Source organism: Apus apus, chromosome 1 (assembly GCF_020740795.1).
Source record: "Apus apus isolate bApuApu2 chromosome 1, bApuApu2.pri.cur, whole genome shotgun sequence".
NCBI classification, from domain to species: domain Eukaryota; kingdom Metazoa; phylum Chordata; class Aves; order Apodiformes; family Apodidae; genus Apus; species Apus apus.
The window spans coordinates 61,718,412-61,732,827 of record NC_067282.1 but is presented as its reverse complement, the minus strand read 5'-3'; the positions used below and the strand labels follow the sequence as shown (position 1 = coordinate 61,732,827).

Genomic DNA, 14,416 nt, shown 5'->3' with positions numbered 1-14,416 from the left:
ATGTTGTGGTGATTTCTGAAGAAGTCAGACTCTCTGTTCTCACCAGGAAATGTTGACTCCCCGGTGGACAGTCATCTGCAAAGTTAATTTTTGATAACTAGCTTGGTTCTCTTCGTTTTGCATGACACCTGAACAGTGCCTGGTGCTGTGACTTACTTAAGCATTTAAAAATGGTGTTGGAAATGTTGCATGGGGACCAAGAGCAGAGACCGTGTGCTCCACTGCTGTTTTGCTCCAGAGGACCATGCTGTTGCTAGGACTAGATCAAGCGCCAGAATACCTTTGTGCAGAGAATTTCTTCATTTTTGGGCCTTGCATAAAGTCTCCTTGTAAGAGCCAACACAGACTGGGAGTAAGAAACAGACAATTTTTAAGGAGGCCTCAAGGCATGAGTTCTGAGTTTCTCTAATACATTAGCTGAAGTGTTGGGGGGAGAGGGCAAATTGTGTTTCAATGGACATAAGGAGGCTGTTGTGTTTACAGACAAAAAACAAGACAACCTTTTATATTACTTATAGTCCATGGGTGCATAATCACCTGCTACACCAGAGTAGCTGGTGATAAAAACAAATGTAACGTCATGAGTTGGGAGTGACATATCTGTCATTGTTGTGCCCATGTGTATAGTCTGGGACTTGTACGCAAGATTTAGCCTTCTGGAGTACAGGTGAAGTTGCTGTGCTGCCAATGGGCACAAAGAAACAGGAATTAGTGCAGAGGTAACCAGAGGTTGTCTTCAGTGTGCGTTCATGCAGCCACTTTTCCCTCTGGCTGGCAGCTGGGGCTGTGTTGTCCCTTGGAAGAGAAGAGTTGTTGCTGCTGAGCTGAAGACATCAGCAGTAAGAGGTGCTCAGAGGATGCCAGATTGGAGGGGGGGCATGAAGAAGTCAGATTTGGCTGTTTAGTGACCTGAGTAAGTGGGATGAGAGTTAGCAGTGTCTGGTTCAGAAAACTGCACACCACCGTTAAGAGTAAACGGCTTCCTAATCAGGAGGTGTGCTACAATGGGATTACCCAGAAGGTCGTGTCTAGAAACTCAGTGGCCAAGTATTTAAAGGCATTAGCAGCTCATAAGGATAGAGAGAGGCATCAAATGCAATTTTAAGAAGCAACTCATATTACTTAGATTGCAATAAAATCCATGGGAATTGGACAGTGAAGTACTTCTTAATGCCTTCTTGAGAAAACTCTGCAAGATGCCTGTTTTTATCAACAGGGAGCTACTGGAGAGAGTCCAGAGGAGGGTGATAAAGATGATAGGGGGATTGAAGCATCTCTCAGGAAGGTTGTGAAGTCTCCGTTTCTGAAGATATTCAAAACCTGCCTGGATACAATCCTGTGTAAAGTGCTCTAGGTTATCCTACTTCAGTGGGAGAGTTGGACTAGATTATCTCCAGAGGTCCCTTCCAACTCCAGCAATTCTGTGATTCCGTGATTCTGTGCCCACACGCCTCTTTAAAACATGGCTGTCTGAGGCATCCCCTTCCAGGTAAGACTTAGCAACAGTGAGTAGTGGAAGCTGAAGAAGGATTAAGACATAAATGCTGCAGTGTTTGAGCCCTCCCTGTGTAATGCCTGTGCGTGGCTCTATTTACATGCCTGGTGCCACAAGAAAGTGGATCACCCAGGGACATGTTATCAGAAAGGAAAGCTGTGGCACACAGACCTCCCAAAAGGTATCAAAGTAGAGAACAAAAAAAAAAAAGAAAAATAAAAAAATGAAGCATCATTTCAGATTCCCATTCCCCTGAGCAGATGAAAAGGAAAGGAGAACATGTTTAGTACCTTGTTCCTTAGATCACAACCGTGAAAGTGCAGCCTGGCTCCAGGGCTAAATGAAGAAGGAAAACATACTAAGCCCTGCTACCAGCTGTGATGGAGAAAGGCCTGCTGTGTTCTCCAGGTGTATTATTAGTGTTACCAGTGTAGTAACACTAATATGTGGGAGGACCCCCATGAAATTGAAGAAGTAGAAATTGGAAAGGTAAACTTCCAATAAAGGTAATAAAAAGTATGAAGAAATAGTAGATTATTGTTTCATAAAATTCAACATTTATTGCAAATACTATCTTGCAAAATAATCTAGCAATATTTTATCTTATGAGCTAGTTAGTGACACCATAAGAGATAGAACAGGACCTTGAAGAGGAGGCTTAGAAAGCCTTCACCAACTCTATCAGGGACTGCAGTTTAAATTCAAAGCTGGTGAACATTCAGATATATAGTAGCAATCAGGCAGCCACAGAGAGAATTCATCAAGGAGGCACAGAGGTAGATGAAGCTGCAGAGCAGAATACTTGTGTGAAAGTAAATGCCAAGATGTGAACAGAGGAAAGCCAGCAGGTCCTGTGGAGTAAAACATGATGATGAAAAGAGGGGTCATAGGCAGACTGGCAAGCACACCAACATGTCAAAGCCTGTAGAGGAGACGAGCTGAAGAAAAAGTGTAGCACACTCAGAAAGAGAGCACCAGTTTAGAGTTTGAAGTCCATATGATACTAGGCTGTGCAAAAAAAAATGGACATTTGTAGGGTCCAGGCTGGCCCCAGATATATCAGTAATTAGGGTAACAGGTCCATAGGCAACAAACTGAAGGTGAGGAAGACACAGAACATACAGAACTATGGAGATTTCTTCGAGATTATTCGAGGGAAGAAAGTAACATTGTTATCTAGCAACACTGAATGACAATTACCTGATGTTGTACTCCCTAGGACTGTATGTTAGTACAAGCGTAAGAGCACACAGCAAGTACTCAGGCTCATGCTTCCAGTAACAGAGAAGACACAGAAGCCACCACTCTTGGTGAAGGCAGGCGACCAGATGATGCTTAGAACCCTATGCTACTCTCCAGGCTTGAGCTTGTCTCTCTGCCAAGTCAGGCTGGATTAGCCCAGGGTGCCTGCAGTGGGCACTCCTGGCTGGGATAGCAGCATCTCTGGAAAATCTGCCCTTCCAGAGGTGGGCAAAGAGAAGACTGTAGGAGCTAAGGAAGGTATAGCACATGTCTTACACAGCCTTTATAGATCTTCTCTGCCTTACACAGATCTTTGCTGCATTTACAGTTGCACCCTGAGGCTGTTCACTCAGTTCTGTTATTTCATTAGGTAAAAACAAAGTAGTTTGTCCTACCTGAAAAGGGTGGGGACTGAGCTGGTTTGTGTTTTCTTGGTGGCAGTTTCTCTAGCTCAGAGCAGATGTGCAGTGGTGGCACAACATGAAGAAGTTTGAACAAGCTGATTTCTCAGTTATCTCTTGGGTGAGGCAGTTAGTGGTTCTCTCTGCATCTTCTGCATCAGCATCTTCTGCAATCCCTAATCCTGCTAACCAGTTCAAAATAACAAATGAAAGATCATTCTCCAGCTACTTCTACATTTTTGAGTGGGTTGGGGATTTATCCTGTAAATTGATACTATCTAATTTATGCAACAGGCAGGATTAATAAAGTCTTAGTCACAGAATTAGAAAGAGAGCTTACTTTTACACATAGGACCAAGAGCTGCCTGGAACCTTCCTTGTTTGAGCAAGCACCCAGAAAGTGAGGGGAAATAATCAGAAAAAGGAGATGTGCTTGTCACTAGAACTTCACAATAGAGTGTAGGTGTCAGTGAGAGAGGAGACAGTTTGCTGCGTGTTGCCAAAAGCTATGTAATCACAGAGCAGTGTCTTCATATTTTACTTCATAGTTTCTTAATGATATTGTGCTAATAAACAGCAAAGCAATATAGCTTAGCAATGCACTATCAAGACATGACACTATAATAATTATGTGTGCTGCTTTGGAATTAGGTGACCTTGAAATCCATTAATTAGGCAGCAGTGTGTGTCTTGGCTTAATTTCATGTCTTAGTTTAATTCAGTGGCATTTGTAAGTGCAAAAAATGTCCCTATGTTTCTGTTCCCAAAATAAATATTTACTGTTAGAGAGTATTTGGAAACAGAAAAGCTGCACTGAAGTTCTGTGAACTGCTCAGAATCTTTCTTGTATGTAACAGGCTTTGTCTGACCCTGCAATTTGTGCATAAACTCTGGATCCTACTTTGTAGAGCCGCTCTGCACATGGATGTGCATGCAGCAAATGGTTGGACTTGCTAAAAAAGCTTTTTGCTTAGCTAATCCATTACAAGTCCCATCAGCCCAGCTCCCTGTGTTTGCAGCAAAGATCTGTTGCTACAGACCTTGGCATTACTTCAGGAGAAGTTTCCAGTCAGAATCCGTTTTTTGACATAGATGAATGAAGACTTTGGTGAAACAGCTCAAAAGAGTTTGCCCTACATACTTTTACTGAGCATTGAGCTTTGAAAAATTAACAGTTACATTTAGAATTTCTTTTCAATATTGATAGCTGGGAAAGATATGCCCTGTTCTCGTATAGAGTGGGGATTTATTTGCTGTGGCAAAAGTGGAGTGGGTCCTACTTTCTCCATTCAGAGAGATGTGCTCCTGTTCCGGGTTGGGTTGTCGCCTTATTCTTAAGGAGAATAATATTCATATATATATAAAATATACATATTATATATATATAATATTTTAATAGATTAATATGTTTATAAAAGCAGTATATCGAGATGAGACTGCATTTTGGAAATTGTATAGTATATTCTTCTCTATAAATCCATAAACATTAACTAAAAGAGCACAGATTTTAAAATAAGTTTTGGAAAAGGAAAGTTTACCTTTACCAAAGAAGGTACTGTACTATTGCAGAGATGTACATGTTGAGCTGATTTTACAAAGCAGTCAAGTAATTTTGCATTCTATAACTTTTAAGATCTGCACACAAGGCATAACTAAAATTCTCTGACAGGTACGTGGAAATACTGTTAATAACCTAATATCCTTTGTGTCAGAAAAGTATTTTTTTAATATATAAGGCTAAAAGATGTCTTTTTTAATGCAGTATCATGGAGTTAGAGAGCCCGGAGATTTATAAAAGGTGTTATTTTTTTCCTCAGTGCCTTCACCCATAGAATTTGAGGAAATGATGAACTTTGTCTTAATCCTTGTATATTCTTCTTTGTGTATTTCCAGGATTCCTCTTCAATTGGAACAGCCACAGTGGCTGGCCCCAGGACAAGTGCAATAATTGGAGATCAGGGAACACCACCGAAGGTCCAGCTCCCCCTCAATATGTAAGCAGCTCATCACAGCCACTGTATACTCTGTTTCCAGATGTGTGTGCATCTATTTGAAACCTGAAAGCCCGATTCTCAGCTCAGGAGCATTCTGAGAGGAGAGAGATCACAGTTTCATACATGACCCAGCACCTGCTGAAACTGAAAAATTAACAGAGAAAGGCAACACTTCCACCTTTATCTGTGAGCCCTTTTAGACTCCTGGTATATTTATTACAGCTCTGTGAACCACTGCGAAGCAAACAGAATGCCTCTGAGCTAGAGAAAATCTTCTTCCTTCATTTAAAGCTCTCAAAAAAAGTATAGTTCCATGCAATCAAACAGCTGATACGTTCATCATTAACCAGAGAAAAATGACCCAATTGCATTTTTTGAGTGCCATAAACAAGGGCAATGAATGAACTTAATATCTTGGGCATATGGGCTTATTGAATAGTGTGGAGAATAACAGAAGGTTGGCTAGATACTGAACAAAAAGAATAGACTTCATTGTAATCAGTCTCTTATAGCCTGGTTGGTTTATCTGGTACCTGTTTAGTTAAACTACTGAACCCTTTCCTCTCATATATACCTTGAGAAAGCAGTAGAACCGTACAGACACACACATATATACACACTAATATTTTAGGGGTTTATGTAATGGCTAAAAGAATAAAATAAATCCTAAAATAGCATAGCAAATCTGCTTTAAGGAGAATGAGGAAGTTGGAACAGAACCAAACCAAATTTTTTCTTCACTGCTAAGGTGAGATCTTCATACCTGAGGGGTACCGCACGTCACTTACTGCCACACAAAGAGAACTCATCATCACCCTGTGGACATCCTGTGCAGCCTGTGGGGCACAAATTTATTTCCAACAATGCTCAAACTAGGAAGCTGTAACTAGCAGTGTTTTCATTATTTAGTTGCTGAATCAAAACATCTACCAGCTCTCTGGCAATGCCACTGCCTCCATGCCTCAGCAAGCTTCCCCTTCTCCCTCTCATGCTTCTCCTGTCATTTCCCCATGAAGCAGCCTTGTAATCCAGTCTGTCATTTTGCATTTGTGAGCCAAGTTGCAGTCGTAGAGGAAGCATTATCTGAAAGCTGTAGCAGAACTGGGGAGTTATAACCCCAGACAGAGCTGTGGGGCTTCTGCATTATAAGTAAAGTCATAGGCCGCTCCCCAAGACTACAAACATGAGCTGCCTTCTTAAGCCTTTTTTTTAGGGTACTTTTTATAAAGATTTTGGCTTCCTCTACATCCTGCTCACTGCAAGAGAAGTATTTGCGGGTACTGGTGGATGAAAATCTTGTGAGCCAGCAATGTGCATTCACAGACCAGAAAGGCAACCATATACTGGGCTGCCTAACAAGAAGCTTGGCCAGCAGGTCAAGGGAAGGGATTCTGCCCCTCTACTCCATTCTGGTAAGACCACACCTGGAGTACTGTGTCCAGTTCTGGGGTCCCCAACATAAGAAGGACATGGACCTGCTGGAGCTTGTCCAGAGGAGTGCCACAAAAGTTATCAAAGGGATGGAACACCTCTTCAATGAAGAAACGCTGAGAGAATTGGGGTTATTCAGCCTGGAGAAGTAAAGGCTCTGGAAGACCTTTTTGCAGCCTTTCAATTCTTAAAGGGAGCATATAAGAAAGATCGGGACAAACTTTTTGGCAGGGCCTGTTGCAAAAGGACAACGGGTAATGGTTTTAAACTAAAACAGGATAGATTTAGACTAGATATAAGAATGACACTTTATACAATGAGGGTGGTGAGACACTGAAAAAGATTGCCCAGAGAGGTGGTAGATGTCCCATCCCCGGAAATTTTCAAGGTCAGGTTGGATAGAGGTCTGAGCAACCTGGTCTAGCGGCAGGTATCCTTGCTCACTGCAGAAGGGTTGGCCTAGGTGACCTTTAAAGGTCCCTTCCAACCTGAATCACTTCATGATTCTGGGATAACTGAAAAGACCCCCAGGAATGGGCATCCTTACTGCCCCACATATGTGGTGGGATCGTTGGTCCACAAAGAAAGCACTGATACCTCCATTGTCCCAGAGTCGTGCTACGTGGTCGCTACACACATCTTTTCATCTGTCTAGCAATAAAGAGATTGCTCAGTCTTGACATGGAGTCGAAGCTGAGCTGTTGTACACCTTCTTTTAGACTCTGAAGGATTTTTATGCTCTCTCTGGAGGATGTTTAGACTCATTGTGATACTGGTCATCCAGGCTTACTGGAGGCTGAGTTGGGGTAATCTGCAGGGAGGAACAGGAAGGCACTAATAGGAGAGCTGGAGACAGCTACAGGGAAAAGCAGCCTATGATCCGCTTAGGGTAATTTTCCTTGCACTTTCTTCCAGCATCACAACCTGTAAATTACATTATTACATGTAGCCCCTTGGGGTAAGGGCTAAGTAAGTCTATCTAAAATACTCTGCCCTTGACCCCCACTTAACCCCAGCTTCTGAATATGAGGCCTTTTTATGCAACAACTTAAAAAGGAGTAGTCGAAGCCACACTTTCTGCTCCCTGGAGTTAGTGCAGTCTTGGCACTTACTATTATGTCCTAGCAGAGCACTGTGCTGGAGAATTAGCACTGAAGTATGTAACCTTATTACATGTCAGAGTGATGCATTGTAATGTTTTTAATTCATATGTAGACTCATGTTTTCCATCAGGTGAACAGCTACAGACCTGCTGAGGACCACCTGATTATGTAGGCTGAACAAAGAATGTGCAGAATGGTTTCTCCCATCTGTTGACTAATGAAATATAGTTTCTGATTAGGCCTTTGTACCCCATGCACGTGGCAAACAGAGCCAGGCACATCAGCCTAAGCATGCCCCAAGGAGCTCTTACCAAATATTTCATATTCCACTCATTACTGTTGTTTATTTACTGCCTTTAGAATAAAAATAAGGAAATCTACTGATACCATAAAGGAATAGAATCAGGAAAACTAACAGGATTTATTCCTCAATTATATTTCCTGGAGAGCAGAAGTAAAAAGCCATACATCATTTTTATTGACTGCAAATCTACAACCACAACAGTTACAGTTTTCATTATTTCTCTGGTTCACTGCAGTAAGGTGGGCAGCAAGCTTCTTCTCATGCACCCCCAAGCCTAAGAGCTTTCTGCTGCACTTTGTAGTGTAAATGCACTTTCTGTAAGTTTTTCCCCGTTTGTCTTAGTCTCTCTGCACTGCCTGTATGCACAAAGTAAAAAAAACCTCAAGGAAGTTCAATCGTGATCCAGAATTATGAGAAATCCCTTTTTGCATTTGTAGAAAGGTGACAGTACCAAAATAAAATTGGTACTACAAAGAAAGTGTTGCTCTGTGTATGCATTCTTGCTATCCTGTCCTGACTTTCCATTATTCCCCAAAGTGCAAGCTATCATTCTTAATTTTCAACAAGGATCTCTCTAAAAAGAGAAAATACCTCCAGAGACTTCAAGTTGTAGCCATTTTGCAACATTAGACACATCCCTGAAGTAGTGAAGAAAAAAGAGATAAAAAGAAAGATTCTAAACAAAGGGCATAACTAAAAGCTGTAATGAAATAAATTAGAAGTTCTACATATTGAGTCCTGAATTAAATATTTATTACAATACTTGCATAAAAGACATCCAAAGCCAAATCCTATCTATTCACTTACTTAGGCATAAATCCCCTTGCAGAATTCAGCCCTCCGCCACTTTTTGTTTTACCCACATAATTCAAGAATTATCATACCAGATCAGTACAGTTTGGTGTGTTGTTTCTAGAACTCACCAGCATAAATAGCATCAAGAAAGCTGCAAGAAAGGTTGCTTTAAAATTTTATGAAGTAGCCCAACCATAGGAAAAGTTTCTTCTGAAAATCCACAGTAGAGGCGGCTCCCACCCTGCAGCACATGAATATATATATACTTCATCCAGATGTTAAGGTTTGCAGAGCCTTCCCATTCAAGTCCTGGTTATTCTGGCTGTCTCTGTAAGTGGCTTGTCCTTCTGAAACTGCTGCTAAATTCTTAACTTCAGTGCTGTTTTATGACAGTGTTCTGCTTTGATTGTGTCCTGGGTGAGGAGTATGTACTATTAATCTGTAAATTAGCCCTTGACTTTAATCTGATTAGTTATTTCCTTATTGTCATAGCACCTACTTGATCTTATCTCTGCCATTCTTGTTTGCCATGCTGTAATGATGTTCCTTTTTAACCATGGTTTCTGAGCAGTGTTTCTGATCACTTTCTCCTCTCTGGAGCTGAAGCTGTGGTTGACATCAAATGCGTGTTTTCTTCTTGTGTGACCTGTCCCCACAGCTACCTAGCCCTGTATGCCTACAAGCCTCAGAAGAATGATGAGCTGGAGCTTCGCAAAGGTGAGATGTACCGAGTCATTGAGAAATGCCAGGACGGCTGGTTCAAGGGGACGTCTCTGAGGAGTGGGATGTCTGGTGTCTTCCCGGGCAACTATGTGACACCTGTTTCAAGGTGAGACCACTGGCCCAGGTGGATATACCTAAGCTGGGACTGGGAGGGATTCTGCTTCAGGAGGATGCTGTAAGCAACATAGTTCTGCTTTTAAATCACATCCACCTCCCAGAAATTTTCTGGTGGCAACTTTGTACATTGCAGACTTCGGTAATAAAATTTGCTGGTTGTAGTACTGGAGTTATCCATGTTCTCAGAAGACCACACTAGTTGTGATAGATGACCCCCATGACTGCACAAAGTCTGATGTGCCCAGATTTTATTATTGTAAGGAGTCTGTTGTCTAATGCTTTTTTTATTGCTATAAAACTACTGGACATTCAATGGGGATAAACAAAGTAAGGGATACTTGTGTCTCGCTTTTCAGTACCACCTCATGTGGATTTTGTTTTTCTTAAATCAAAGATCTTGGACTGTTTGGATCAGGACTGATGTTTGAACAGTTAAAATTCAAAAGTAGTGGAAGAGTTCAGGAAATTGTCTGATTTTAGCTGCCTCTGTCTCAGTTACAGAAGAGAAAAGGAAAGGACAGCATGTTTGGGGAGGAAAGCCATTTGTCATAGTTTGGTATTGGACAACACCAAATCGAAGAGTGGTTCTGATCTAGAACCCACTCTGGAATAGTCTGCAAGCTGAGGAGAAAGTTCATCAGTGTGTCCCAGAGTGTTTTGCCCCACTTGTCCATATCTCTTTTAGAGCAACCATGGTTTTGCAAACCAAACTCACTGCTTCTCATATGCTCTCGAGTCTTTCATCCCACATGCACACAGTTGCCACCACCTTTCACTCCTCTCCAGAGAAAGGCACCTCACAACTCAGAAAGCGTTGATGTTGAAAAACTGATCCAGGTTTGTTCCATTTTCAGTTTATGTCAAGTTTGTAATATGTGGACTGACAAGACCAAAAGTTAAGAGCAGATTAAAAGACAATAACTAAGCCTGCTGACAGTCCTAATACTGCATTTCAGTCAAAAGACCACATTCACTCATGGGATTTTCACTGTTCATCAACCTAAATGCATTTACCTGATTTTATGAAGCCCCTTGTCTGCCTTCACTCCTTGCCTCTTCAGCTCCTAATTAGTAATGAAGTTTGTGCTGAAGTGTTGGTGATCTGAATCAGCAAGACTTTATTAAATGCAGCATGTCACAGAGCAAGACAGAGAGAAGTGCTAAAGGGCCAAAGTGCTTTCCACAAACCCCGAAAGCAGCTTTATGATTATATTTATAATCCTGTGAGCTAATTAAAGTCCTATGTAAATCACCCTCAGTGAGAACAGCAAGAAAAATCTAAAAGCAACAAATCTCATATTTGCTGCACTTTCAGTTTACTTTGGTCCCCTTTGACAGCAAAGCAGAGGATTAGATTCATCCGTGTGTTTCTGCCACTCCCTACAAAACCCAAGAAAAAAGTTTCCCATGACTTTAATAAAACTGAACTAGATTTTTAAGCTGCCAAAGCACATGTGTGAGCTGAGCATGATGGAAAATGGACAAGACCCTTTAGATGGACTGACAGGGACAGAACAGCAGAGAAAATTTGCCATATCCAACATCTATCCAGCACTGTGGGAGTCACAGATAGTCTCCATACCTGTCAGTGTACCTGTTTGCCTGAATGCAGCTTTCAGTGAACTATTAGGTGCGATTTTCTGGCAGATTCAATCTAGTGCAGATGGCCAAGCCAGCTCCAGCTGAACCTTGCTGCTATCCTGCCAGCTTCTCACAGCAGATGACAGACAGGCAAGATTTCCATCTGGTGGGATTCCCAGCTTTCCCCTACCTGGAGGCTGATGAAAAAAAAATGAAGAGAACAAAAATCAGATTCATTTAGCAAAATGTAATCTAGGCAAACCTTGCACGATGAGATGAGTCAAGGCTTTTATGACACCACAGTGTTGTTTTTCCTCCTGTTATTTATGGGGGAGTGGGGATTTGGCAGAGATGATGGGTATCTTTTGCACTTTTGTACCATATCTTCAAGTCTGTGTTTTGGTCTCTTTATGTCAGAATTTCACTCTTTTGGCTCTTCCTCTTTCCACTCTTAGGGTTGCTTCCTCTGTCTTTCTTGTCCTCTGAGTTGGGCCAGATTGTTCTGCACACTCCATCTTTCTGCTCATTTCCTCTCTGTGTTCCCACACAATAATTTTGAAGTCCCGGAAGTTGTCCCAATCCCACCTCCCATAGGTTGGTCTTGTATCCTTTCTGTTACCCTCTTTGCTCATTCTAACCCTATACAATATCTCATTTCTGTTTCCTCCACCATACTTTGTTCTGCATCCTATCCCCTCTGCTGTCCTTTCCTGGAGTATGACCTTGGAATGTGAAGCAGCCCAGGAGAGGGGAACAGCACAAAATGATCCCTCTGTTTCATGACTTCTGCTGGTGGAGGAAATTACTCTGGCACCTGAGTACAAAACTCAGAGAAAGAGCTACTGTGCAGCAGCTGAGTTTGTCCATTGGTGTCCTTGTGTCCTCCCCACTGCCTTCCTGCCCCGGTCAGGGAGTCTTTAGCTCAATGGTAAGAGGACCAAGACCTGCTCTAGACTGAACTCCTTTCATAGAAGAAGGAACTTCGTTCCTCCCCTCTGAGGTCTACCCAGCCACTCATATGAAATACAAATTATGCATACCGTTTTAAGTGAGCAGGGAAAGAGGTGTCAATTATTGTTTGGATTTCATTTTCAGTAAGGTCAGCTACATTCCCTCCCCTTTTGCATTTCCCTAGCAAGTCTAACCAAGGGCTGCTTACATCCATAGGGTAAGTGCTCAGCCAAGCCAGGCCCTGCCAAGTCTGCTGTTTTTCAGTCCCCTTCAACAGCCACACACAGATTTGCTGTTATGTAGCTTTTTTTCTCCGCTTCGTCCTAAGGAAAGATCTCTGAGACTGTTTTAATTATCACTCCATTAGTGCCTTCAAAATAGCTTCTGGCACACAAAATGACAGTTCAGAGATATCCATTTCTTCTGAATTTAAATTTGTGGTTTTAGTAGAAATTATTCAATCAGAAATGTAGCATAAGAAAAAAATCGGTAAGAAAAATTATCTTTTCCATTTTTACCTTGAACTTCTTTCCATAGGATGAAAGTATGAAAATGTCCTCCAGCATGATTATGACTGTGTCCTGTAAAAATAAACGTCTGTCTGTCTGTCTGTCTGTCTATCTATCTATCTATCTGTATCTATCTACTATCTATATCAGTTTACTTTAACACCTGAGAGGGTATCATGTTGAACCCCCTAAGTAACAAGGGGTGCTTGTCAGCATTGTGACTGGGTACTGGGGTCTCTGCAGCATGCTTACACTCTACTTGTCTGCCTGCAGGGTGCCAGTGGGAGCTGGACAGCCCAGAAACAGTGCAGCTGGGGGAGCTTCAGCAACAAAAGGAGCCCCAGGAGCCATCCACCCCATAGGGGCTGCTCACGCCAATGCCACCACGGCCATCAGACCCGTTGTTCCCATCACTGTGCCTCAGACACATCCCCAGCTACAGGCAGCCTCTCCGCAGCTGAATAACTGCTTGAGGTATTCTGCTCAGCAGCCAGCCAGCCAGACCCGCAACGCCATGCAGATGGGTATGTGTGCACACCCACTGGTGCCTCTCACCCTGCAGCAGTGGGGTTGATGTTGTACCCCTCGAGGGCAAGGCTCTCAAATCTGCCCGTCCCCGCAGCTTGCTTTCTCATTTCAGTCACAGGTCTGTCTATGTGGAATAGAGTATGTTTTGTTTGCTTGTAATATTTATGGGCTTCTATTGATCTCTGGAAACCACGTTATGTTTATCAGATTGTTCTCTTGCTACAGCTGAAATAGATTATAGTGTTTACAAATATTTATACAATTTATCTGAGGGAAAGCAAGCACCCTGCATACTGAGGAGATTAGCAGTTCTGAGTCCGGTTGGCTTGCTGATGGAAAAATACTGGCCTTATCGCAGGGCAAGTAATACATGACTTAAAATTAAGAAGCATTTCATTGGGCTTCAGGGATGAAAAGTATTTATTAGGCAGAATGGGACCCAGTGTTAGTGATACAGCAAAAGATCTGAAAAATACTGCCACCTTTTTGAAAAGAGAGTAAGAGGTTCTCACACCAGGGGGCCTCTGTTCTTTCTAAGTTCCCTTTCTGATGTACAGCACAATTTTCTAGAGTACAATTTATTCCCTTTTCCCTAATGTTAAACAGCTCTGATGTTGAAGAAAGTGAAAGTAAATCCTGTGGTGGAACTTCATAGCAAAATTTAAAACATTTTGTTTCTGATATTTTATAGGGCTGTGAGCCATTGAGTTTACAAAGGCAGATCAGTAAGTATGGTGACTGCTGAAAACTGAGGTCTTAGATATAAAACAGACCAGGCGCAAATGAGAAATACGCTGTGGTTTAAGTCACAGATTCATACCTTTTGAAGCCAGAAGGCATCATCATGACGATCTAATCCCAGCTCCTACACAGTCCAGACCAAAGGGAAGAAAACTTAATCAAGTGTGAATCTCAGTCTCTAACAGTGCAGACTCCTCTGCTCAACAGTTGCAGGACTTTTCACAGCAGCCGTGTCACACTTGTAAATAATTGATTTATGCTCTTTCTGTCTAGTTCAGAAAGCGCTGCTTTTCCCTCAAGTCACACCCTTCTAAAAACCCTTCTGCTCTCACAGTGCAAAGGCAGAAATGTTCCCACTTGGGTAAGGCTCTAAGGAAGCATTCAGGTGCTCCTGATGCCTCAGTGCCCATGCCAAAAGGTAGACAGACTCCCCTGAAACTGAGGTGATGGATCATTTTGTCCCATGCCACCTGGCATGCCCAACACCTTCCTTCCACAGTG

The 14,416-nt window shown here is 42.2% G+C and overlaps 2 protein-coding genes across 3 annotated transcripts in view; one reads left to right on the top strand and one right to left on the bottom strand.

Moving 5' to 3' along the window:
• SEPTIN10 (septin 10) overlaps window positions 1-14,416 on the bottom strand; it is a 963,730-nt gene that overhangs the window by 847,174 nt on the left and 102,140 nt on the right. The gene's annotated exons all lie outside the window — the stretch shown is intronic.
• SH3RF3 (SH3 domain containing ring finger 3) overlaps window positions 1-14,416 on the top strand; it is a 260,962-nt gene that overhangs the window by 205,490 nt on the left and 41,056 nt on the right. Inside the window, exons 5-7 of the mRNA XM_051616689.1 lie at window positions 5,032-5,132; window positions 9,424-9,594; window positions 12,920-13,170. Of these exons, the coding sequence (XP_051472649.1) occupies window positions 5,032-5,132; window positions 9,424-9,594; window positions 12,920-13,170 (523 nt within the window). The remainder of the gene's footprint in view (window positions 1-5,031; window positions 5,133-9,423; window positions 9,595-12,919; window positions 13,171-14,416) is intronic.